The 27,100-nt window shown below is 39.8% G+C and overlaps 3 protein-coding genes across 13 annotated transcripts in view; 2 read left to right on the top strand and 1 right to left on the bottom strand.

Annotated features, from left to right (window-relative positions):
* Window positions 1–5,873, top strand: part of FRY (FRY microtubule binding protein) — a 231,138-nt gene extending 225,265 nt beyond the window's left edge. For all 11 annotated transcript variants that reach the window (XM_062615077.1, XM_062615076.1, XM_062615078.1 and 8 more), the window contains 3 exons: window positions 1,454–1,564; window positions 3,639–3,832; window positions 4,402–5,873. In XM_062615077.1, coding sequence (XP_062471061.1) covers window positions 1,454–1,564; window positions 3,639–3,832; window positions 4,402–4,660 — 564 coding nt within the window. In that variant the 3' untranslated portion in view covers window positions 4,661–5,873. The remainder of the gene's footprint in view (window positions 1–1,453; window positions 1,565–3,638; window positions 3,833–4,401) is intronic.
* A 1,713-nt stretch (window positions 5,874–7,586) lies between these two features.
* On the bottom strand, window positions 7,587–9,512 carry ZAR1L (zygote arrest 1 like). Its single transcript, XM_062615106.1, has 4 exons — window positions 8,895–9,512; window positions 8,533–8,625; window positions 8,309–8,383; window positions 7,587–7,900 (listed from the first exon to the last, which is right to left on the bottom strand). Exons 1-4 carry the CDS (start codon window positions 9,477–9,479, stop codon window positions 7,757–7,759), a joined length of 897 nt encoding a protein of 298 aa, XP_062471090.1. The 5' UTR covers window positions 9,480–9,512; the 3' UTR covers window positions 7,587–7,756.
* A 5,146-nt stretch (window positions 9,513–14,658) lies between these two features.
* BRCA2 (BRCA2 DNA repair associated) overlaps window positions 14,659–27,100 on the top strand; it is a 35,690-nt gene continuing 23,248 nt past the window's right edge. Inside the window, 9 exon segments of the mRNA XM_062615067.1 lie at window positions 14,659–14,980; window positions 15,599–15,841; window positions 18,074–18,182; window positions 18,979–19,031; window positions 19,141–19,181; window positions 19,275–19,386; window positions 20,850–20,905; window positions 21,805–21,919; window positions 25,597–26,781. Coding sequence (XP_062471051.1) covers window positions 14,902–14,980; window positions 15,599–15,841; window positions 18,074–18,182; window positions 18,979–19,031; window positions 19,141–19,181; window positions 19,275–19,386; window positions 20,850–20,905; window positions 21,805–21,919; window positions 25,597–26,781 — 1,993 coding nt within the window. The 5' untranslated portion in view covers window positions 14,659–14,901.

Genomic DNA, 27,100 nt, shown 5'->3' with positions numbered 1-27,100 from the left:
CCGTGCTGAGTGACGCTGCTGTGGTAGAGCAGGGCTGACGTGCAAGCAGACCTGTCTGCCAGGCCTTCAGCAAGACAAACCCTGCCAGGTTGACACCCCGTGGCTTGGCACTCACCTCTTGCTCCCGTTCTCCTCTATAAACCTCCTTCAGAAGGAGACTACCTCTACTTGATTTTGGCAGTGCCCTTGGATGACTGTTCGTAGGTGGTGGTTGGTGTCCACTCCTCCCTGACAAACAAAGCTGAAATTTGCCAAAGAACATCTCCTTGACCTCAACCCCTCAGCCTTGTATGGAGGGTACAGAGATTTTGAAACTGGAAATGCATAAGGATGCTGTTCTAATTTTGTCTTAATAAAAACCCTGGCACTTAAATATTGAACCATATGTAAATAAGAACTTCACTGAAATTAACATTTATCATGTTTTTAAAGTACTTTCAAAGTATTTGTGCTGGCATTTGCAGTTCAGTTCAGCAAGTAGCTGAAGTACGTGCTGGTAGCTAAGCGTGTATGAAGTGCTTTAAGGAAGCAAAGACATTAATTGCTGCTTCTCCTTTTCTGTCATGTTTGGCATGCAATTGTACTTGCAGAAGTTTCACTTCTTCTGTAATTTGCCAAAGATCAAATATGCTTCCCTTCCCCATCATGATCCAGCTGTGGAACTACCAGATTCCTCCTCCTGAAAGGCACACGAATGCCAGCATTATAAACATATTAACTTGAGTCCTATGGCAGACGTGCCCATCACATGTTACTTCAATGTGCCCAACACCTTTTGTGTGGCACTGCGCATCTCACTGGAAGAAACAAGTTAATATACATAGAACAATATCTACTTAATCTGAGAGAATACATTGTAGAAGCCAGAGGTCCTCTTAAACATTAAAATCCATCCATCATTTGTATAGTTTCTTTAAGATGGTGGAAAATTCATGAGCTGAGGTTTAAATTGCAGAGCTGGCACTTCCTACTGACTGCTCCTGGATGGATTTATTGCCTCTCTCCCTCTTCCCTTAGAGAAGCAGGCAGAAGCTTTGACCTCTTAGACAACTACTTCATTGCTTCTCTCTTGGATTTCCATCCTCTCAGAAATGCTCTTTGGCCATTTCTGAAGTTTTAAAGAGTTTTATGTTTCATGCAGCAAAGCAATTTCCCCCATATTCTGCATCTGCTTTCCAGCTGCAAATTGGAGATAGTGAAGCTAATGTATATAAGCTGCTTTGAGATTGATGCTGATGTGTGCTACATGAGAGCTAGCCATCCTAATTTTTATTTTCAATGTCATATATGACTTACCTGCAGAAGAATGTCGTTTTCTGAAACAGTATATGATCATAATCCAGTAAAACAATGTTTTCTGAGAACTGGACTATCTCATTGTGTTTTATTAGTTATTGAAAATTAGCCTAACTCACTGATCTTTATGATTTTTCTTCCACAAATCTTTCCTTAGCAATTGGAACTGTGTCAGAGATTATATAAACTGCACTTCCAGCTGCTGTTGCTTTTTCAGTCCTACTGTAAACTTATCGGACAAGTGCATGAAGTCAGTTCCATGCCAGAGGTATGTAACAAATTAAAAAATCTTACAGTGAAAAAAACACTTTACTTCTATGTTCTTATATTTCTTTCTATGGACTTACATCAAAGATTACATCATTTCACCCTGAATATAAGTTTGCAGACAAAATCCTTCAGTACAGCAGCATCTGCATTAAAATATGGTCAAGAGACTGTATTTCTTGTAATTGTACTTTCAGAGACTGTGATCTTTTATACATTCAGTCTTCAAAAGTCATTTCGGTCAATGGTAACAAACTAGTATGATACATGAAATCTTACCTTCACTCACACACTTTACATGTACTGGGGACTTACTCTATGTGAACATCTTCAAGTGGTTTATTTTTATTTTAAATGAGGCCTTAATTTTTAGGAAAATGAACCTCCATTACACATACAGAAAGCAGCCTTTTCCTAGGTCATGACTGATTTTCTCTGAACATTGTGGAGACACTTAGACCAGGAGCACTTGTTAGCATGGAAATAACAAAATAATTGGGTAAATTAATCTTAATCTGGATGCAAAATTAATGTTTTTGCTGGAATAATGTGTTGGAATTTCCAGCCATATAAACTGTCTCCATTGCATGTGCATTATACTAGAAACATCAGCAGCTATTAAATGGGTTTGCATCCTCTCATACCTGAGCAAACAAAGGTGTGTAGCATAGAACTACTTTATATTTTGACTTCAAGCGTACTGCCCGTTCTTATTCTCTAGATAAATACACTGAAATCAGTTTGATGTTTACATTAAACATTGAATATTAAATCTATTTTAAATATGTAATTAACTAAATACCTTAATGTCATCTTTTTAACGCTGTGATTTTTACAGCCTTTCCTCTTTACTTATTTTTCACACAGCACACTATCGCTTTTGAACCAAGTAGCCGTTTGTTTTTAGATAAATCTATGTATCTTTCTTTAAAATAAACAGATCACAAGAACAATACTGTTAGTCAAGTTTATTTTCAGCAATTGCATAAAATATGTAATCCTTTGAAATATATTTGAGGTGATTACTTTAAGCTGAATAAGCATCATCTAAGGAAAGATTTAACTTGCCATTCCATATGTGAGTTTCTCCTGGTAAAGTGTATATATTTTAAACTATTGAGGGGAAGAAGTTATTGTACTCTGTAGTTGTAAAACAAATTTGAAGCTATAAATGTATTTTATGACATATTCAAATAGCTTAGAGAGTCTCTCTAAATAGAAATTGTTTTATCAGGTATGCTGTAGCAGTACAAAGAGCTTGAATATTTATTGTATCTTAAGGCACTGTTCTGAAGGCTGGCTCATTGTGACTAGGGTGTCCACTTTCAAGAGAACACAGGACAGGAGGCATCTTAAAATAGTCTTAAATTTTAGAAATATTTTGTGTTCCTTATAAGAGAATTGATTTCAGTAACTGTATTTCACAGTTAGAAATTTTATAAGTAATGCAGCCTGTGAAACTGCAAAACAATAATACGGGGAAGAACTATTTTACCATGAAATTCGCATATTTTGCTGGAGCCATAAGCTGTTACTGAAAGGAAGTTCCATCATTAGTTCATGTGAGAGTGCTTATTTCTAGGATGTATGAGCATGAAAAGGTAGACTTTAGAAATTAACTGTTAACTTACTTATGAGTCTTGTGCCATGTGAACTTTGAAGTCTGACAGAGGGTTATACAATTCCTGTCCCTCTGTTAATCATGTCAGATGCTGCATGTGTTTTGTAAATAAATGACAGCATCATTGCTAGGAGAAGTCTATGTTTTCTTAAACTATCCACTATGGAATGAAAAAAGTAGCAGAGGTGAAAAATAAAAGATTGTTTAGATGTACTCTTGCATTTAGCAAACCAAAAATACAGTATAGGGTTAAAGGAAGCACAAAGCTTAAAAATCTGTAGTTTGTGTCTTCCCTATATTGTACAGAGCTCAGAGGTCAAGAAATGCCCTTGTGTTAAAAGAGGATCTTTTCCATAATGTGTACATCCAATATAGTACAGGTTTGAAATAGCTACTGTCTTTGGTGCCTGTGGAGAATGAAAATACCCATCTCTCATCTTTCTCCTTGCAACAGCTGTTAAATATGTCAAGAGAACTGAGTGAGTTGAAGAAAAACCTTAAGGATGCTACTGCTGCAATCGCAGCTGAGCCTCTGACGATGGAATCTGAGCCCACATTCAATTCTACAGAAGCAGCTATTCAGTCCATGCTGGAGTGCTTGAAAAACAATGAACTTGTTAAAGCCGTGCGACAAATAAGAGAATGCAGGCAAGTTTTGCTACATGGCTCATATTAGGCTGTCATGTTATTAGAAAAGTATACATTTATTACCTTCCTAACTTTATACTACATATAATGTGCTGAGTCAGCATAATTAATTGTTTCAAGAAGGTACATGGGGGCATTGATATTACTAACTTTTGCAGCAGTGTGCCACAGTAACAGTATCAAATCAGTAATACAAACTTGTATGCTTGCAACAATTAAGGTGTTTAATTACACTGAGTAGATCAAAAGTACTTCTGTGAGGCTCTTAAGAATATTTTTACAGAACTAATTCCTTATAGGTGAATGTCACTGGCATCAGCTAACATTCAGCCCAGTTCCACTTATTTGAACGAGTTTTCTTAAGCTTTGTTTTTTAGATAGTAAGAATTGTGCTTTTATGTGATTTCAGTGCTTGATAACAGACTGACTAACAAATGAGTAGCATAAACCAGTGACTTGCTTTGGCTTATAAGCATGTGTGAGTCAGTTCTCCTTTTAGAGATCTCTATCACCCAGCTTCCATCTGTGCTGTGCTAATATACACATATTCTCTTCCTGTTTGATCACAGGATTTTGTGGCCCAATGATATCTTTGGAAGTAGCTCTGACGATGAAGTCCAGACACTACTGAACATTTACTTCAGGCATCAAACTTTGGGTCAGACGGGCACCTATGCACTGGTGGGCTCCAACCAGAGCCTGACTGAAATCTGTACCAAATTAATGGAACTGAATATAGAGATCCGTGACATGATCCGCAGAGCTCAGAGTTATCGGGTCATCAATACTTTTCTTCCAGACTCCAGCATTTCTGGCACAAGTCTCTGACAGGACTCTTGTGTCCTCTTTCAAGGTGGGAGTGCTGCCCTGTTGGAGTGAGGTGGCTCAATGTCTTCTCAGCCTTACAAAGGTTTGGTCAAACTGTACTCACTCTTGTTACATTTAGGATTTCTTCTAAAAAGAGATGGGCTGAACTTCAAATGTGTAGCAATACTGTAAGGACAAAGGTAGCATAGAGCATCTGGGACAACATCCTTTGTTCTGTGTTGCACAAAAATCAGTTAGCATTTCACTGAGCAACTGCAACTCACTACTGAAGAAGTGACTTCCATTGCATACCAAAGCCTACTACACTGAACAATACTTCCTTTATAGCGAATTAATTTTAGGTTGGCAAAAGTGCAATGTTTCCTTCACTAAATAATATTTTTTTTTGTTAAAAAAAAAAACAACTTGTACATTTTTTTCCTTTTTTCTCTTATTTGGTTGAGTGAAAGATGGGCAGAATGAAGCTGGCCACAGAATCTTACAAACTTGTTGGTCAAAAGCTGAGAGCCTGTGTATATGAAACAAATTGTAAATGGACTACAGTTTAATGTACACTGTAATTCAAATATGATTATTGTATCTTAAAACAACGAGCTGCTATGAAGTACATTTCCTAATGTTACTAGGCTACTGTCTCTGAAGGTACTGGATCATATTGCAAAGGTCTGTTCTTAGGCCCCCAAGGCATCATGAATGGTCTTGGTAATTTTTTTTGTTGTTGTTGTTTTTTTTTTAATGGACCTTGGCTGCTTTTTACTAGAAGGTTGCTTTTATGAATATATTTATACTATTAAAGGATGGTTGATCTAATTTAACTTGCCATTTTGTAGGAGAAAGTCCCATCACAGAGTCAAATCTTTTGAACTGTTATGCATGCATATTTTTATTTAATATAAATTTTGAGTATAAAAAGTAAAAATATTAACGTGAAATGCAAGTTCTCATGTTAAGTTTCTTTAAAGAGATGTCTTATTTTATTTGTAATGTATATATAAAAGTCATACCTGTATGGTTTTTTTTCTTACATTCAACTGCTGTCCAGTGTTAAATGTATGCATGTAAATCTGTTGCTCATCTGAGACACTTTTATTCTGACAACTGTGTAACTTATTCACTCTGTAAATACACTTACCATTTTTGTGAAGTAACTTTGGTTGATATTTGGATCAGTACATCCATTTAACTAAAATATAGAAGTCGTATATAATCACAACAGAGTATCTGCTTCTTGTGAAGATTGTGTTCTTGTCTGCATCTGTACTGTTGCAGATCGTATCCATGATCAGCAACCCCAAGACACCTTTTCCATCACTTATGGTGAAACTATTCATTACACTGAAATATACCAGTGAGGAATGCAAGGGCTTTATTGTCAGTCTGTAGTTGCAACTCATCCAGGAAGAGGACACTGACTAAATCAGTTTCATAACAAAAAGGAAATAAAAATCAAAAATAGAGGTGAAGGTTTGTTTCTGTTAAAAACATCAGTAATGGTCCTGTTCTTTCCAGTTCTGGGTTCGGGTGGGTTTTTTTCTTATACTAAATGCAAAAGAAAAGCTGTCCAGCCTGATACATCAGCCTCAGCTCTGAGAATGCAGTAAAGCCCTTTCTCTTGCACCCCCTTTTTCATTCTCAGAACACTTCCACCACTGTATGTGAATCCTGAAAAGTACTTGCATTGATGCAAAGAGGTGGAATCAACTTCTTTTACAGGTTTCCTAGTTTTGCAGTCCATACAGCTCTGCAGCACAGTTGCAGGTCAAAATAAATGCAAGGCAAATCACACAGCTATTTTTCTGAGTAAAATAATTTGCAGTGGTTAAAGTTGTCTTCAAATTTCTGTTGCGTATTTCACTTTTGAAAGCTATTCAGAACTGTAATTGGGGTGGTCCACAGAAAGTTTTAGTGGTTGGTGAAAGCTGAGACCTGCTCTACCACTCAGCAAAATCATGGATATTTTACAGATCACAGTCACAGGAAAAGTTTGATGTCTCCTACAAACTTGACAGGTATACACTCATGACTATTCCAAATCACTGGTAAAGATGTTGAACAAGACAGACTACCCAGTATACATCCCTCATTACTGTCCTGGACGTAGAGTATGATCCATTAAGCAACTTCATTAAATTTTTCCTCCACTGAGTATAAAGACCTCCAGATGTTCCTTCTACTCTATTCTATGGCTCTTCACAGATAAAACAAAAGCTGTCATGTAGCCATTTACCTTTCCGAGCATCACTTCTAAACGTCAGTCAGAGCAGAAATCTGTATATTCCCAACAAAGCCTCACAGAAGCCCTAGGACAATATGAACTGCAGTAATATCCCACTGTGCTTCTGCAACACTGGGACTTCAATTAGAATTCCCCCAAACACATTTCGTCTTCATGAAAGCACACTGTTGCTCCCTCCAATTACATTCAAGCCACCTATGTTGGAGGTACATTAAATGACAAGAAAACTTCTGAGGAACAAACTAGTATTGAATCGGGGGCACCAGGACTTGTTCTTCCTTTTTTAGGACACACTAAGCCTAGAAAACGTGTTACACAATCACAGACAGCCCAGCTCAAAAAGTATTTTCCCTGATCACTTGGAGGACATGTGGGACATACAAGGGAAGAGTGTATGTTACAGGCATAATCTTCTATGATACAGTTTTTGATCAAACTGCCTTTTTTTAATATACAGTCAGGGGGAAGAGACACAGATACATTTACCCCAGATGTTATGCTCCAGAACATTTTCATCTTCCACATTAGTTCAGTTAGATGACTTACGGAAAAAGTCTGTCCCAGTTTTAATCTTTGAATCCCCTAAAGGCAGACTACACACAAAACTTACTTGCTTTAGGAAATCAAATAGGTTCTCTTCCCCTCCAGATATACTTTCCTGTTTCATCCCAGCAAGATGAAACTAAGGGATAGCACACTTTTACTGAACTTTATTCACAGCATATATACAATTAAGTTATGTATTTTATAATAAGTACAAAAGTCTTTATCCATTATCCAATGCCAGGTCAAAAGCCTAAAGTCAAAACATTGTAGGAGATTGACAAAAGAGCAAAGCACAAAACAGGAGGGCACACAGATCAGACAATGTATTTGAAGCTGTAAGTGCTATCACAGGACAACCTCTTGCCTTTGCAGCGGCCACAGAGTTCTTGGCGATGAGGTCTCCTGACATCAATGTGTCTTTTCTTCTGAGGGCAGGAACAACGAGTCTTTGAACAGGTCTTAGGAAACAAGACATTTTATTAGTAGTAGTCAAAAGTGCTCACTTCATGTTAAGTGTTTTTTGTTTTCCTTAATCATAGCAACATGTTTGAGCTAATACACTTAAAACAGCTCATGATAAAAACTCTATGCAGTTGAGCTGTAAGAACCGTCTCACCTAGAAGCACACAACCCTACCCTTCATGTAGCTGGGCATAGTACTGTCTGAACAGAAAACCATTCATGTAAGCCATCTGCAGGAGAGGGAGTCCTACCCCCTTACACCTTTCCCGAATACCATTTCCCAGTTCTTTGATGAAAGCAAATTCTCTTCCAGAGAAAGTCAGAACCTAATTCAGCAATTGTAAACTATTAAGAGTTTATGACAGTCTGTCAGTTTTACCAGGATACTGACATCTGCAACTCACCTGGCACTGGATTGCTTCCACTCGATAGGGATTGAAGGCCTTTTGGCATTTGCGACATAGCTGCTTGAAGTACACCTGGAAAAAAAAACCCAAACAATTCCTTGGTTACTCTAGAGACTTACTCTGGGTGTTCAGTACCTAAATTTGTGCCAAAGCATCCAATTTGTCACAGATTGGGTGACTGTGTTACAAGCCTCAGAGGCAAGAAATGGCTCGTTAACTACCTTGTTGCTTCCAGAAATGCACCACACATAAGCACTCTCCCATCTGGTCTTGCATTCTTTGCAGTGGAAATAGCCATACTTCTGCTCCAAAAACTGCAGAGAGAAAGTTCATGAGCGGCCTCCAGGACCACAAGAACACCCAGCCCTCTCCCTCGCTACACCGTCTCTTCTGACAGCCAGGAGGCCCCCTGCTGCAAAGAGCCTGCTGGGGAGTTTCAGCCCTGCCAGCGATGAGCGACCTGAGAGGCAAGCCAGGCTGGGGGCCGCTGTGCCCTTCCCTAGGGGTAGGTTTCCCTCCACCCTGCTTCGCGGCTCGCTCCCCGCCTCTTGCCCGGAGCGGGCCTCGAAGCCCCTCTGCGCACCTGGAAGACAGCCCGCCGGCGGAACACCGCCTCCGTGCTCGGCAGCGCCGCCTCAGCCTGCCCCTCCTGCTGATGCCTGCTGTCATCCTCCGCCGCCTGCGGCTGGGGGGTCGTCCCAGCCGCTGCCTCCTTCTCCTGGGGTGCGGCGGCCTCCGGCAGCGTGAAGAGGCGCCTGTCCGTCACCGGCGAGTAGAGGGCAAGGTGTCCCAGGGCGCGGCGCGCCACAGGGCTCAGCGGACGGCCAGCGGGCAGCGTGCGCGGCCCCAGCGAGCACTGCACCGCGGCGTCGACCCGCATGCTCACCTGCACGCCCGCCTCCCGGGTGCTGGCCCGGCGCAGTGGCGGCGCCAGCCCCGGGCTCATCTGCGACAGCAGGGCCTGGAGCTGGGCCCGGCGGCAGCTGTCCAGGTAGTCGGAGGGCATAGGGGTGAGAGGCCCTCCGAGGAAGGGGCTGATGATGCCGCTCTTGCCTTGCTTCCAGCTGGGCTGCTTCACTGCCGAATCCCCGCTGCGGCTCGGCGTGAGGCTGCTCCTGAAGCTGGAGAATGTGCTGAAGGGGGAATAGACAAAGCCCTCCATGATCATAACCACAGAAAAGTCAACCCGAGTTCTCCCCCTGCCCTGCCTTTTATCTTATCTTGAGAGCTGCTGCTAATTGATGGGGAAATTGGCCCCAGCCCGGTGGAGGGCTAATGACAAAGGGGGGGTTGTAGACCTGTTCTTATCCCTGCCCCTAGAGCTGGGCACAAATAGGAGTTGACGGTCCTTCAGGAACAGTGCAGAAGCCTGGGCATGCAAGCCATGATGGGACAGCCCTGTGCCACCATCACGGGTGGGATGTCCCATCATCACCTCATCAATGTCTCTGTCAGACCAAGGGCTGCACCGAGCTGGCCTGCAGCTGTGCACCGCACACACAGGTTGGCTTGTGTTGCTGATGGAGGCCTTCATCTCCAATTTCAGGTGGGAAACAGCCATGAGGCTGCATGACTGCATTGAACACTGCAAGAATGAGTCCAGGGCTGAGTAAAGCCTTGGTTGTTTACGTGGCTGTACACTGGTGAAGATCTTGAGAGAGCTGATTAAGTAATCAGTGCTCAAAAAGTAGTGCATTTCTGGAAGACCCTGAAAAGATGAACAGATGTAATTCAGTCACAGCTGGGACAACCATAGGTTTCATGGAGAGGGGAAGTCTGCTTGCTCCCAACAACTGAGCAAATACACACACTTAATCTGCTGCTGCTGCTGGCCTGGGAAACCATGCCTTTATTCTCTGCTGATGATCATGACAGCATGTATTTTCTTTTAAAAGCCCAGAGTGGCAGAGATGGATATCTAGCAGACTGGCTATAGAAGTGTTACATAGCAGGCAACAGCATATAATTGAGTTCATTGGCTGTATTCACTCAAATTTAAATCCTCTTGAGGTACACACCAGACTTACCCATCTTCCTGCATTATCCACCATGTACAACCAGGTCCCTGAGCAAAAGCAATTCCACAAATGGGTTTGCTTTTATCTGAAACAGGTATAACCCAGACTGGCTTTCCCAGCAAATTCTTTGTGTGCACCACAGGAACTTTATCCCCTTCTACACTATGTAAAAGTTCTGAATGGGCTGGGCCAGCCCTGTTGGTGGATTCCCTAGTGTTGACTAGCCAAGTGGCTTTGGCTTTTGCTAAATGTGTATCCCAATGTTTGTAGGTCCCACGACCCATTGCTCTCAGTGTAGCTTTTGGCAGTCCACTGTACCATTCGATTTTCCCAGAGGGTGGTGCATGGTAGGGGATGTGATATACCCACTCAGTGCTGTGCTCTTTGGCCCAAGTGTCTATAAGGTTATTCCAGAAATTAATCCAAATTTTATCTGGGGTGCCATGTCGCATCTCTGCTTTGATAGCCTGAGGTGTCAGGCCCATCGGGCTAAAAATAATTCACCCTTATGTTGCCAATCTAAGTTCATCTGAGCCACTTCAATCTTAGCAGCTTTATCCACTTGTTGGTTGGTCTGGTGTTCCTCAGTGGCCCAGCTCTTGGGTACACGAGCATCTACGTGGTGTATCTTCACCACCAGGTTCTGCACCCTGGCAGCGATATCTTGCCACAGTGCAGCAGCCCAGATGGGTTTACCCCTGCGTTGCCAGTTGCTCTGCTTCCATTGCTGCAACCATTCCCACAGGGCATTTGCCACCATCCATGAGTTAGTGTAAAGTATTGCCCTCTGGTCAATCCATGGTGACTTCTAAAATTCCTGGATAACTGGGATTTCCTCTCTGAGCTTGTCATGTAATTAAGTATGACCCACTTACTCCATGTAGCATTGGTTGCATGATGTGTACAGGAGACCCTGCCTTTGAACATCCATCCCAGCACGGGCAACCAGGGTGCCAGAAGGAGTTGTGCTTCAGTGCCAGCCACTTCTGAAGCAGCTCGAACCTCTTTATAGAGTGCCACTATCTCTGCTTCAGTGGGAGTATAGCTGACCTCAGATCCTCTGTATCCTGGACTCCAAAGCCAAAGGGTCGACCTCAAGTCTCCCCTGGAGCTTTCTGCCAGAGGCTCCAGGTAGGACAGCCCATTCTCCCCGGCTGTGGTGTAGAGCACATATTTCACATCTTGCCTGGTCTGGACTGGTCCAAGGGCTACTGCATGAACTATCTCTCGTTTAATTTGTTCAAAGGCTGCCTGTTGCTCAGGGCTGCATTTGAAATCATTCTGCTTCCGGGTCATGTTATAGAGAAGACTTACAATCAGACTAATTTGGGATGTGCATTCTCCAGAACCCCACAACACCCAAGAAAGCTTGTGTTTCTTTCTCATTAGTTGGTGGAGACATTGCTGTTATCTTGTTGATCACATCTGTGGGGATCTGGCAATGTCCATCTTGCCATTTTATTCCCAAAAACTGTATCTCCTGGTAGGGCCCTTGACCTTACTCTGTTTTATGGCAAAACTGGCCTTCAGAAGGATTTGAATTACTCTCTTTCTCAGAAACTTCTTCTGCTGTATCACCACATGTTTGATGCCTAAAAGGACTGTCATGGTTTAGAGCCACCTGGTAACTCAGAACCACGTGCAGCCTTTTACTCACACACCCTTTTTCCTCTCCCCTCTGGGCAGGACAGTGAGGAAAATTGAAAGAGTGTAAACCCCAAAGGCTGAGGTAAGAACAGTTTAATACCTAAAAGTATAATATAATACTAATACTAATACTGATAGTAATAATGATAAGGGAAATACCAAGGGGAAAGAATGTAAAACTAAAAGGGAAAAAACAAGAAACACATGTGATGCACGATACAATGCTCACCACCTGCTGCCCAATACCCAGCCCAACCCGAGCAGCAATTGGTTCCTTCTAGGTAACTTCCCCCCAGTTATATACTGGGCATGAGGTGCTGTGGTATGGAATACCCATTGGTTAGTTTGGATCAGGTGTCCTATCTCTGTTTCCTCATGGCTTCTTGTGCCCCTCCTTACTGGCAGAACATGAGACTGCAAAATCCTGGATTGCGGTAAGCACTACTGAGCACCAGCTAAAAATGAGTGTGTTATCAGCATTGCTCCCAGACCAAAGCCAAAACAGCACTGCACTGGCTGCCAGAAAGGAGAAAAATAACTCTTGCAGCTGAAACCAGGACAAGCTTGTACACTGCTCCAAAGGGAAAACAGTTCTACCGGGAAAAGTGGCTTAATGCCTGTATAATGAAATAAATTTTAGCAGTACAAGCACGTACATATTAGTCTAACAGTCCTTCTTCCATAATCGCATCACTGTAGTTCAAGTCTAAGGAATATCATAGTTAATATAGTTAAAATCATGTAATTAAATAATCCAAACTGTGTCTGTGAGGATTTAGAAAGTGCAGAATCTCCAAATCCCTGGACCTGCTGTGATGTGAAGTAATTTTGTTGTGTAACTCCTCATTGCTTTATAAAATTTCAGTGGGTCAACAAGACCAGGGCTACGGAAGACCTGGCAGGGGTGATGTCTTTAAAAGTTCACAATGTACTTGTGAAATATCATTTCAAGTGTCTGAAATAAATCAGTAGAAACAACATTTTTCTGGATCAGCAGGAGGTTAAGATTCAGGAAACACTCATCACAGTCGAAAGATGGCTCAAGGCTCCACATTATGCTTGGGTTTTCAGAGCGCTATCTGTAGCAAGTGAAAACCAGGGTACCGTGATGAGCAAGTTTAAACTTAATGACTGCAGCATGGCTGCAAAAAGAGTAAGCTGTTCATGTGCTTTGGGAGGGGCATGGAGATTAAATTGGATTAAATTCAATAATCTAGTTGGAAGGAGGAGGGACATGGAAAAATTATTGTATAAAGAGACCCTGAAGCAGGTGACATATGAGTATTCCACCCAACTTGAAGTTATTTTATGGACTCATTGCTGAGGCAAGGATTTATCAGGAGTCAAAAACAAGAATGGCCATGTGTGTGGAAGATAATAATATTCTCTTTATTGTAATATCATCATTGTAGTATCAACCTAATAAGCCTCCTCAGCATATGAGGTCAAGATTTCCACAGCAGTGACATTCCATCACAGCAGTACATCTCACTGCAGGGCTGCTGGAGCCTTTTTCCGGAACGCTGGTGTTAAGAGATGTTAAGCAGGAGGATGGATGTGTCCCTTGGATGCGATACTTCATCTCTCACATCTACAGGGACACGTGTCCCTTGGCTCGGCACGCTCCCTGTCCGTACTGTGAGACGGCGCGCACGGAGGCAGACCACTTACAAGCAGCCCCACACTACCTCGGCTGCAGCTGGCCCGCCCCACACAAGGCGCGCGGGGTCGCCATGACACCGCCCCCTTCCCGTGACGGGAGCGCCGGGGCCGGCGGGAACGTGAGTGCGCGCAGTGCGCAGGCGCTCGGGTCGGTGTTGGCGCCGAGCTTTGAGCGGGGCAGCGGCCGGGTTGCGGTGGTGCTGTGCGTGCCGCTGTTCCTGCGGAGTAGGGCAGCCTCCCCCGCGCGTGAGGCGATGCAGCCGCGCCGCCTTAAGGGGCCGGACGGAGGTAAACGGTCCGCGGGTGGCTTTGCCCGCGCTGCCCTGGGCCTGCCCCTGCCCCTGCCCCTGAACGGGCTGCGGGGCCTCCCTGCGAGTCCTGTCCCGCCGGCAGGTCCCTCCCGCTGCCGCCTTGCTCGCGGCCTGCGAGGGGTTTGCGGTTACCGGCCCGCCGAGGTCCCGTGTGTGTGGTGAAGGGGGGTGTCGCCTTGTGAGGCCCCTTGGCGCTGCGGGGTGACGCGGTGGCGGCTGCACAAGCAGCGCCCCGCATGTGGTGGGTCCCCGGCAGGAGCCGTCCCGGACGGGAAGCAGCGTGAACGGGGCGCTTCGGCTTCTAAAATGTACTTCTGAGGCAGTTTTGCATTACTTGATTTGCTTCAGGGTAGTCCTTTCCCCTTCTTTTAAGTGCCTGTCACTCTCATCGTTTTGGTGAGGCAGTGTGTGTAAAACAGCTATCGCGAGGGAAACTTGATTTTGCCGTGGAAACAATACACGTGTTAAAATAAGCGGGGAAGTTTCTATGGCTATCTTGTACCTGGTTTTTAGTAGGACTGTGAAATTGACAATGCCTTCTCCCCTTGAATGCGTCTTTAAATCACATTCTTAACACATAAGTTGTAATGGTTGTACCAGTTTATATGTATTAATATATATTGTATTGTGGATTTTTCTTTTATTAGTAAAATACCTCAAAAGTGTTCTGCCCATTCCACCTGGGTTTTGTCCTATATTTCTCAGTGTTTTTATTATCTCTGGTATGGTGCCTTGTGCTCTTCTGGTCTGTTGTTTACATACTATGTTTGTCCCATTGCAGTGTTTGAGCACACGCATCACAGTCTTAAAGCTAAACATGCTGGGTTATGACACACCTACTAACGTAGAAAACCAGGCTTAAGGCTTGCAGTCCCACAACATCAGAATAGCACTGCGTGAAAGTCTTTTCTCATTTCTTCTCAGGTTTTTCCACAACATTTCCAGTAACATTATGGATAACACAATGGCTTGCAAACCTGTGGAGAGACTGACTTTCTTTGAAATATTTAAGGCACATTGCAGTGAATCAGGTATGGTTTTTCTACAGGAAATATTTTTTATTAGGGTTGCTTTCTGGACATTGGTATTTTATCTGCTGTATGTTCCATAGAAAAGCATTTTGCAACTTGTTAGCTGCTCTTCTTGCCCCAAATATGTATTTGCTAATACCTGCTTTTTTATATATCTCTTTATATTTTTCTTTGAAGCTTTTTTCATAATGTGTGCTCAGTTACTTTTTTTTTTAATTTGCTTTTAAGCTGTTTCCTCCTTATGTACCTACACGCAGACTAGGTTTAGTCTTTTGCTAAATGCACCTCTAGTAGTATGATTTGTTAAAAGGAACCTTAACTTGACAGTCTAACTAAAATAAGAGATAAACTAAAAGCCACAAGTATACCTTTGATTTTAAACAAAATCGGTATTTATCTGCTCTTTGATTTGTTTTGTTAATGGTTGGAGAATTTGGGTAGGCATTCTTTTATATCTTGTGGGTATCGGAGCTCAAAGCTATCTAGAAACAAACAGAAGTGTGACAGAAGGAGCAGTGCAAGTTGCTGCTAGCATTTAAATGCTAATATATTTTCATATCCTGCATGGAGGATTCTTTTTTCCTTTTCACATAGTTTGCTATATGGTTTTCTTCATAGACTTAGGACCTGTCAGTCTCAACTGGTTTGAAGAACTCAGCGCAGAAGCACCCCCATATGAGCCTAAATTGTTAGAACTTGATGGTCCCCTTGGCTGGCTTGATCAAACGTCTTTTAAAACACCAAGGGCTAAACCCTCTGCATACAGTCAGCTGGTATCAACTCCTCCGATTTTTAAAGAACAAATATTGCCACCTTATTCTTCTCCGGGAAAGGAAGTGGATCAGAAAAAAACAGAAGCAAGTGAGTAATTTTTGTTTATTTTTTAAAGTGACAATTAATGGTGGCTTGTGCCCTCCATAGCAAGAGGCTTTCTTGTTGTAGCTGACTACTGTTAATGTAACAGATAATGCTGCTGCAGAAATTGTGTGACTAAAATGCTTATCTTAGTATGCTTCTGAAAACCACCTATAAAAACACAGAATTAATCTTGACAACTGATTCAGCCTTACATTAAACTGGTAATGTATATGCAAAGTTCCCTGTAGAACCACAGAATTCTTTGGAAGGTACCTTAAAGGTCACCTATTTCCAACTCCCTTGCCGTATGCAGAGACACCTTCCACCTCGTCCAGCCTGACCTTGAACACTGCCAGGGATGGAGCAGCTGCAGTTTCTCTGGGCAACTTCTCCAGTGCTTCACCACTCTCACAGTGAAGAACTACTTCCTAGTATCTGATCTAAATCTCAGTTTAAAACCATTACCCTTTGTCCTTTCACTACATGCCCTGAATACTGTTAATATAAGGAGATGTGTGCTTATTAGTGTAAAGTGTTGACTGAGAATCAGAGTGATTTTATTTTTATTTCTTTTTAGCAGCCTGATTTTTGTTCTATGCAAAATCTCTGAAAATCTTTTTGAAAGAGTATAATGCTTATCCCGCCGAAGTATGAGGTGACCTATAGAGCACACCTTCACCTATTTTAGAAAGATTTAGAAGCAGTGAGCTCTTTGAACTAGGAAAACTCTTAAGTCATGGAAAGAAATTACACTTTTCCATTTGGGTACAGAATTTTACTGCTTTATGAGGTACTTCTCATTACTTTCATTAGGTGCTTGGGATTTGGAAATAAAGTGCATGTTACTGCTCCATTTTGATGTACCTGAAAGCCATAGTTATTCTCCTTGGACAGAATGAAGATTCTTTTCTGTGGAGAATGAATTATAGGTCATATATAAGAATCTTTTCTATGGAAGAATATGTAACCCTGTTCTTATAATATCCGATTTGTACATCAGCCGTGTCTATGCCCTCCTAACGGTAAGATACGCTTTTCTAAACAGGTTATAGACAAACACAATTTTATTACCAAAACTGTTCTTGGGTCCTAAATCAAAGTCTTTAAAGGTCTAGAACTGTGCTACTATTCAAATATACTTTATAATATTGCTTCCGGAGAATATTGTTATCCTGTTTGTTTTTCTGAAGTTAACTGCTGATCTGCTGCTCAACTTATTCTCAGCTGAGGACATGTTTCTTACAATTATTTGGACTCCTACAGTGTTAAGTCCCTTGTAAATTCTTGGTAGCATGGAATCCTATTTTTCTTCTTTTCAGAATGGTTACTTTTGCTGTGTGTCTGTGCATGTGGATATTTGCATATACTTCCCTAAGGAAGGGAAGATGAAGTTTACCTGTGGCTGGCCTCAGATCTTCTACTAGTTTTCTTGATTAGAGCCAGGTAGCTTGTGTGCATGGGTTTTCTCCTTGTGAAAACAAACTGCTTTTGGATTTCACCTTGATATGGTACTGAGATGCAGTCATGTTGTGCATATGGGCTTGAACTCAGAAGCAGAGAGAAATTCAGAAAACTAGGTGTAATTTCTGTTATGAAAGTTTGGAAATTTCTGAGTACGAATTCTTCTGAGTAGTGGCGTGTTCATGTGAGAGTCTAACCGTTCAGAGACTTCTGCTGCTTTGGTGGGCACACTCACTTTTGCCTGGAGATGCTTAGCATAGAAACAGCTACTGCTACCAGTGACAGTGCCTCCACTAACAGTTCCTGACATAATTTTTGCTTTATGATGTTTATTCAAATCAGTGTCTTAAGTAAACGAGAGGGAAAGTTTGTGCAAATGCATGTTTGCATGTGTTGAGTTTCGCCTAAGAATAACTTCTGCAGTGACAAGAAAGGCGCAATACAGTATATTAAAGCTGACATGAAATATGTGACTTGAATAAGATTAAGAAAATGTCCTGAAGCATGTGTATATGTATTTATTCACATATATCAGGTGAATAAAGTGACATAATTTTTTTTTGGCTGTGCATTTGAAATGTGTTTAGCATTTTTTGGATATGGAATTTGAACATGCTCAAAACACCAGAGGAGAAAGGGTTGGGGCTTGGGGGTTTTGCTTTGTTTTTAACTAAAAATTGGATGTTGCTTTATTTTTTTTTTTTTAAACCTCTAAACTGAAACTGTTGCCTGTAGTTTTGCGAAGCTGTGTTGTTATTATATCCTGTGTTGCAGGCAGAGAGAATTTGACAAGCCCAAGTATCACAAGAAGAAAAGTAATAGATCAAGAAAATGAAATACTTGCTTCTCCTCCTGGTACCTGTCACAACTTCCTTGCAGCTAGGTATGCTAAGTATGCCAACACAAGCATACAATAAAAGGGATTTTACTGAAAATCAATGTTAAATCCACCATATTTGACTGTTGGACTTTTTCAGAGCAGTGAATAATCTTGTATGTCTGGTGTATTTGATACCTATGTGCTTCTAAGTAAACTGAAAACAAAACACGAGCTAATTTTGAAAATTTCTGTGCTTTCAGGTGTTCTTCCTTTCTATTTTTGTATTCCTTCACAGCTGTTATATGGTATTTGTTGATACTCTTTCAGCTTTCCAAATCCTCAAGATCCAGTGCAAGAAAGAGGAGCAGTGATGTATCATGTGCTTCTCAAGTAGTAATGTGTAAAACCACTTACAGTATTTACTGAGGTTTTTTTAGTAATAGCTCAATTTTCTATACTTAAATGTGTAAATTTAAATGTGTGTATTTCAGATAAATCTGATCAAAGTACTCATGTTGATTATAAGAATAGTTTAATTATTTAAATTAATTAAGCCAATTTCTGTAGTTTCATACAGCATATTAACAAATGCATGGTTATACTGAAATCTATCCTATTTCTATTTGCCAGACAAATAATCTCTGAAAATTAATATATTTCAGAAAAGAAGCATTTTGCTGTTTGTAATAAGCTTATAGTAAGGTTTAAAATACTGACTGCCAGTTAGGAAAAATTTACTTTTTTTTTTTTTTGTCAGGCAGATAGCCATGGGTGGAAGTTGTAATGTATGTAATGTGTAAAATATTTAACTATTTTCAGAAATTTAGAAGTTAAATTAATATTTGATTTTGTTTTGCAGTCCAGCTATTTTAAGGGATACTTACAGAACACCACAGAGAAATAATATTCCTGGTTTGTATTTTCACTTCTTTGGTTTTACAAAATATCTAATATCTGTAGATAAAAAAAACCCTTATGTTGTCAGTATTATTTAATGTCCTTATTAAATATTTTCTTTTAGGACCATATGGAAGCTTGTTTTGCACACCTAAACTTTTGGAGGTAAATACATTATTCGTGCATTCTGTTTTCCTTTTATGGAGTAGTACATTTGGAATTCTTCATAGAAATAATAATTGTTAAATATATTTCTAGGTCAGAACTCCAAAACATATTTCTGAAAGTCTGGGAGCAGAAGTGGATCCAGATATGTCCTGGTCAAGTTCTTTAGCCACACCTCCTACACTTGGTGCAACAGTGATACTAGGTATTTCTATAAATGAAGACTCGCTAAAGAAGTTCTGGGTTTTGACACTGAAAGCTCACTTAGTGTGCACTGATTTTTTTTTTTTTTTTGGCTTTAATTAAAAAGGGCAAAACTCTTGCAGCGATGCTAAGTGAGTGACATAAAATAATGCAGCCGTAAAAGGAGAAATGACATTAATTGTGTCGTTGCTTTTCAAAAGTTTTATTCCTTTGTATAAGGGATTAGGGAATATAAATTTAAAAATAATAAAGCAAAGCATAGGAAGAGGATTAGATGATGATTGCTTTGCACTGTCACAAAACTAGTTACTATTAAGGTTGTCATGTGAATATGTTTATGAAGTCTAAGGAGGTAGCCCATTGAGTAAACTTTCCAGCAGCAGTGCTGGCTTCAGTGTTTTTAACCTTTCTCACAGTGCCTACCATCACATCAGTGCAGTGAGGCAGACTGAGATACTGATCAAATTGAAGACCATATTTCCTGGGTTATTTGAACAGAGTAATTCCTGGACCTCATTTACTGTGCAGCTGTGGAAACAGCTCTGCAAGCTTATCTGTGAGAGTTGGGTGGGTGATAGCTGTTTAAGCGGTAACTAACAGTGATGCTAAACATCAAGCCTTGACCTAAGGTGTTGCTCTAAATGGAATTTCATTAGAATATGATAAGCAAAATGACTGTGTGATTTGTTGATGAAAACTCTTGAGAAAGGAAAACTCTTGTGAGGGAGGGGATAGAACTATTCACAGGGCTACTGAATTGTGCCATTTTGCATGTTCATTCAGAATGATGTGACCTGAAGAGAGAGGCTGGGGGAAGTACCCATAGCTTAATGGTGGTGCTTTGGGGGACAAGTTGTTTGAGCTCTCATTCTCCCACTTCCTGGATGAGCATAGTATTTTATAGCAGTGATGCCTACTCTCTGCCGTCTGACACCTGTGAAAGGAAAGTGTGAGTCATTTGGCTGCTACATGGAAAGGGGTTGCTATGTCTATGAAACATGTTATTTGAATATACTGCTCTTAGGCATCTTAAAAATAGGGTTCACTTTCTCCTTTTGTAATCTAGGTGATTACTGCTTTTGTGGGAGGAAATAGAAACCAACAAATTCTTGACAGAGGCTTCATGGTCTTGTCCAGATCCTTGGACAGAGCAGTGCCATGAATAACTGCTTGAAAGGGGAATGGCAGTGATGGTGGTCTCAGAGGAGTAACTGGTCTGCCCACACAGCAAAAACCACAACTTGTCATTGAGGATGTTTTGTGCTGTTATGAAACTGCATTTGTTTCCCAGGCTCACTTGTAGGACTTTTCAGTTAGAACTTTTAATTTTTAGTAGTTTTTTGTTTACAGATCTCAGTTGCATTTAAAATAATCCAATGAAAAACCTTCCAAAATGTGACTGTATTTGAACCCAGCAAATTACCTTGGAGCCAGTTAATTGACTTGTCTGTCTGTTTTCTAAAGCTAGAGAGAATGATTCTGTTTCTGGAGCAAAGCAACAGAATGGAAGAGCTGATATAGTAAGTAGTTTTAAGAGCTATGCTGTTCCTTAATTTCAGTTAAGCTATTCAGTTACATGTTTACATTCCTTCAGCAAGGAATAAAAAATTCTGTCATTTTCATTCTAGGTTCTCCTGTCTGGCTAATTTTAGAAGTTATTGCTCACAAAACTAAACTTGCAAAACCTGGCTGTAGACTGTATTCTCACAAATAACCCACTTTGAGGAATACTTTTGCTGTGTTTTTAAAAAAGCAAACCAAAACCACTTGGATTCAGCAGCAGTGGAAGTCATTCAAAAAGACATCAAACCTAGGAATTGCAATATGCTACTTATCTGAGGGGGAGTTTGTTTGTTTGTTTTTTCCTGTTTTGACAGAGCTTTGGAAGTTACTGTTTGGCAATAACTTCTTGTATGTAACCACTACACTAGGAGTAAAAATTGAATAATTAATTTCAGTCTTTTGAGGGTGTTAGAGTTCTTGTATAGTTATAATTTTACTGTATGTATATGAAAGCTGAATGATTATTCAGACTGAAAACTGAGGATGGCACTAACAAGATTCAATTAGAAATTTATGTTTGATTCTTAAGTACCTGAAACTTCACAGTTAACAAACAGTTACAAGTTAAAATAAGCAGAAAGTCTTTCTGCTTCCTTATGTCTCCTTTGTTCATTTTTGAGAGGCTTACTTACAGTAAGCTGCTGAACCCATTCACCACAATTAAATTGGCTGTAGAATGGAACCTGATTTGCATTGAAAATGGGGTTATCTGCTTATTTATTTCCAAGTCTACCTGTGAAAATGTTGCCTTTCATTTTAAGAGATGTGGAATTATTCAAATACTGCAGTAAATGTTTTACTGTTAAAGTGACTATTCGTAGTATTTACTGTAACAGCTTATGTCTTTGTTTTACAGATTTCGCACGACTTTTTTTCCAACCATGATAACTGTCCTGGGACAAGTGATGCAAGTATGCTGCCTGTACCAGAGACAGTAGAGCTAACTGCTGAAGATGACATCAAAGATTTTGGTATGCATTGGTGTTTTGTTTTATTGCTGACTATACTGTGAAGCAAGGTTGAGGGTGAGGTGCATTGTATAGCTTGAGCTGATCTTACCTTATATCCCCTGCCAATTGTGTGCTCCTACTTCCTGAATAGAGTCAACTTTGTAAAACTAATCTAGCCTTTAAAAAGGGAATCAGTTTCTGCTGAGTCAGTTAATTAAATCAGCTTACCTTGCCACTGGATGACAACCAGATCAGTAAGTGAAGGCTTGAAACTATGGGAGAGCTTAGAGAGAAAAATGGTGCAGGCTCAAGGGGGAGCAAGACTACTACTCTAGCTGTTGAACAGATATAGCTTTATCATGAAGTTTCTTGCCAATACTCATTATTCTGTGGTAAGGTTGGTTTTGGATATTGCTATGTCTCTTCTTCATTTGCTTTACATGTTAGTAGTTCAAAATGTGACAAATCCTTTAGGAAAAAGAAATGTTAACTTTTTTAAAAGAATGCAGAAAATAGCCAGGGGAAAAAAAGCATTTTCATTCTGTATCCTGACATCATGTTAGTGAATAGTGAAGAGGTTCATTGCAAGCTAGCTGTTTTATTTGATTTGATGGCAGAAGGGAGAAATCTGTTCAGCATGCATGAGTATAAAAGGGTGCTGTAGAGATTGATGCAGGCTAGACAAGACAGTATATCCTTAGGATTGTATGTCTCCTTCTCTTCTGAATTAACTGAACTGCCCTAAAAGTACTGTTTGGTGTTTACCTATAAGAACTGTGAGAGAATCAGTTTAGAATTTGATGAGGGTGGCTGTGAATGCTGGGGTCAGGATGCATTATTCTTGCAGCGCATTATGTACTGCTATTTTCATATTGTAGGTTCAAACGTGGTAAGAAAAAACAACGTTGTTGGTAGTAAACATATTCAAGTAATCTGTAGTCTGTAAAATACTAGAAAGGAAGGGCAAATTCATGTCCTGTTCTGTATTCTAAAATGGCTTATTGCATTGCATACTACAATAGAGAACTAGTTAAAACAACCTCTGTGTAAAAATAAAAGGAAGAAACCCATTTCTCCTAAAGTATAAAATAACTTTGCAAATTTTTTTTGTGTCTTCCCATTTTGGTAATAGTTAATTTGGCATTTGAAGATGCAATGTAAAAAGGAGAATAGCTCAAACCTCCATGTTTATAGCTTTCAGATGTTGGTTTTCTCTGAAATAGTGTTGTATGATCGTGAAATGCAGTCGGTTTTATTAGGTATGCATTTTGTTTCAGTCAAAGAGAAAAGAGATCGTAATATTGATTTGAATATCTTCATGATTTCAAGGATATGATGAGATTATTTATATTGTGCCAATTGTGTCATTAATAGCTGTGAGACTGAATATATGCACTGAGTCCAAAGTACAGGAACTGCAAAATATTTCAAAGATTCTTTTACTGGATTTTTTTTTGTTCTTAGTTAAATTATTTAGGGGAGGAGGAAAGTTGTTTTGGTTTTTTTATCTGTTTACGTTTAGTGTAACTATGGACTGCAAGTTATGTACTCTCAGGTGTTAACGCTTCAGAATTTTACAGAAGGAGCTAAATTTGCATATTGTCATTAAGAATATTCATTTACAACCTAGTAATTAATTCCTAAGGTTCATGTCCCTAGTTTAAGCAAATCTATGACTGGTCACTGTAACACTAAGCTTTAGGCATCTGGCCCTTGTATCATAATTCACAGCTTTGCTGTAGGTGTGTAACTGTGGATTCAGAGTTAAGGTTCTTCAAATCTGTAGACTGAAGAATCTATTTAAATTGAAAACTAATGTGAAACATGAAATTCTGTCATGCTTTTAGATACTTTACCCTGACCTTTTGCCCAAAACTTCGGATTTAAACTTTGATTCAAAAAAAACAAAATGGCATCATTCATTCCAATTTCTAATGCTTATCAGAGTAAATGGTCTATCTTTAACTTCAGTGTCTAGAACTATTCATGCAATAGGTTCAATACCCTCTGCTAAAAAAGATGCCTGCCTGAAATGGGATGATATATCCAAACAGTCAATGTATTAATCCAGAGCAGGACCGTCTAAAGCTTAAGCCTCTTTTTTAATGAGTATTGTATTATTTACCCAGAAGGAGAGGCACTTACTGGGAAAACAAGAGAATTCTGTTGTGCAGTTCATGGCTAGGGGGTTCTCATTTCACTGACTCTTCCGTGAGTTTAGAAGTCAAAATGAGCTGCTCTGATTTTTGGATTTTTTTTTTTTTTCCCCTACTTTCAGGTTATTCAGTGTACAATCAGTATCTTTACAAGCATTCACATACTCATGGTTTTCTTTTTTCAATTAAAACTAATGGTTCCTGTTTAAGTAAAAAGAAATATAACTGTATCTTTTTAGAAAGCTCTATTCAGAAATTATTACAGGATGAAAGGATGTGGACGCAGATACTACTTCAGAGTAATGTACTTTAATAAGGGAAAAGGACCTGTACACTTGATCTGTAGTGTTACAGTTTCTTCTTTTTGAGATCCAATTTAGTGATACTTTCTGCTTCTCAGCAAAAAAATAGAAAGTAAAGAGAATGAGTAACTGTTAAAGTAATATGATGAGAAGTGGGTTTATGTCTCCAACATAGGCATGAACTCTTGATGGGTATATTGAAAATAGTTGGATGTGTGTGACCAAGTACTGGTAAATATTCTGTGGACTTCCAAATGGCAAACATTTTGGACAAGAGGTTATTTAGAAGTTCTAACAGGGAAAATTATAGAGGTTGAAATTACAGAAAATGTACCTTAAAAAAGCTTATGGATAAAGCTAAGCTATTGGTTATGTGCCCAAGGAAAACAGAAGACAACGGTGTTTTGGGGGTATTTTGTTACCACTTCTCTGATTTGCAAAGGCATTAAACGGTACTATCGAAACAAAACCTAACTGTCTTTTTTAAGATGCACTATCTTGATAGGTGGGTCTAGTTTCATACATCTTAGAAGGTAGTATTTTTATTTGGTATGAATAAACTTTTAAGTCTATCTACAGAGTAGAGTTTGGGTTATTTTCCCTCCACCTCACATTATTTCTATGCAGAAACAAAAAAATTCTCATTATTTTTCTAACATCTATGCTAATCATGTGGAACTTTTTACAAGCTTCCTGATCAGTTAAAAAAAATAAGAATCTTTTCTAAATCTTTCTAAATCCTGTACTATTCTATATCAAAGCAAAAGGTAGTTTAATTAAATCCTTAAATAACAGTTTCCTTAGCTGACAGTTATAGACAAAACCAGGCAGCTTCTTAAAGTTGTTTTGTGTGTACTACCACCAGGTATAAATTTTGGAAGAAAAAATACTGACATTTATCTTGTAAAATTTACTACTCATTCTTCTGTCCATAGGAGTTAAAAAATCCATTTGACAGCTAGGTTTCATCTTGGAAACCTGCTTAAGCACCAAAGCCCTCAGGAGGCCAGGGCATCTGCATGTGTTGTTTGCTTCCTGCTTCCTCTAACAGCTGAGGTTGGAGAGTAACCTATTTTAAAGTCATGTAGATTTATCTTTCCAAACTTCCTCTGGAGTATAGGCAATTACTATAAAACTGAAAGCTGTATTTACCTATAAAAGCATGATGCTGTTCCTAGGTTGTTTCCCCACACTTAATTTTTACTTCTTTTACTCTCCTGATCTTCTCTAAACTCTTTAGAGTCAGAGATGTTAAATGGCTTATTTGGCAAGATGGAGAGCTTTGAGGATACATTCAGCAAACCTGTGAAGTCCAGTGGAACTCTTCTGCTGTTGCCGCGTGCTCTCAATACAGTGGAGAAATGTGAAATAACCACTGGTACAGCACAAGGAGAGGGAGATGTTCCTTCTGAGCAGCCTAATAGAAGAAAGGCTGTCATTTCACAGGAAGTGGAAACAACTAGGTGGACTGAAAAAAGCCACTCTATTGAACTAAAGGACTCTTTACTCCAAAAGACAGGTGGAGATACAGGGGATGGTAAAGATGGCTGTTTAATAGGACATAAGGAACTGGAGTCACTTAGGATCGCAGGAGATAGACAAGATTGTAGAACATGTAAGTCATCTGAGAATGAGAAGCCTGTGAGGGAAATGCAGTCGTCATCAAGCCAGTGGTCTCAACTGAACTTATCTGATCTTGATGTAACTCACTTGGAAATGTCCATATGTAGCTCTCCACCTTCTGACTTATGTAGAGAGAAAAATTTAGAAGAGAAGACAGTAGTAACGATGAAGGATGATGCTGTGGAAACATCTTTACTGGATACGTCAAACTTGATAAAAGCACAAAAGCTGTTGAGTGTCAATTTGTCAGAAAAGTCCTATGAAGTGAAAAATTCTGAAAACAACCCAACATCAGAAATAACTCCAATAAAAGCTGTATCTCTGAGTGTTCAAGATCCAAAGTTAGTAAAAGGATGTGCAGCTGAGAAGGTTTCCAAAATGGGCTTCTTAAACTGTAATTCTTTATTAATTGAAAGTACAAATGTCACAGAGTATTCTGTAGTCTACAACGGCAGCTTTTCCAAGCATTTAAAAGCAACTTCTAAATCTGTCATAACCGATGTTCTGTCTCACCCACTTGTATGTAGTGCTACATCTCCAAATAATGGCAATGACCTACATTTAATAAATAATGAAAGTACTCTTACAGAGTCTGGCTTGAAAAGCAGTCTGAATATGTTATCCAGCTTAAGAAAAAGATCCAAGAGATTCATTTATACAATAAATAATACTTTACTATATCAAGAAGAAGAAGTAGAGAAAGAAGTAACCTCTGAGTCACCTATTCATCCTGTATTACCACATTCCGAATCTGATTCGTATGAATTTCACAGATGTCATGTGGCCAGTGTTGATGAGCGAGGTATATTATTTTTTCATCATTTGTGGAGGCTTCTTTATTTATTAAGAACATCTTATTTAAATGTTTCAGATAAAATCATGTAAAATCTTGTGTTAAAGTAGTTCTACAACTGGGAATCATATGGAACTGCTCCATTTATAGTAATAGTAACAGAATAGCATTATTTTCACTTAGGCTGATGCTAATTTTCTGCTTTATTCTCAGTGTACTTTCTGGAATGGAAACTTCCAACTTGAGTCATTATTCTAATTGACAAACTTTATTATCTTTGTCAGTGCTGTTTAGATATCCATAGTGTCAAGGGCTATTCTGACTGAGT

Source organism: Pezoporus occidentalis, unplaced genomic scaffold, assembly GCF_034315485.1.
Source record: "Pezoporus occidentalis ecotype Australia unplaced genomic scaffold, CSIRO_AGI_Poc_V1 ctg18, whole genome shotgun sequence".
Classification (NCBI taxonomy): Eukaryota; Metazoa; Chordata; class Aves; order Psittaciformes; family Psittacidae; genus Pezoporus; species Pezoporus occidentalis.
This window is presented reverse-complemented; position numbering and strand designations above follow the sequence as displayed.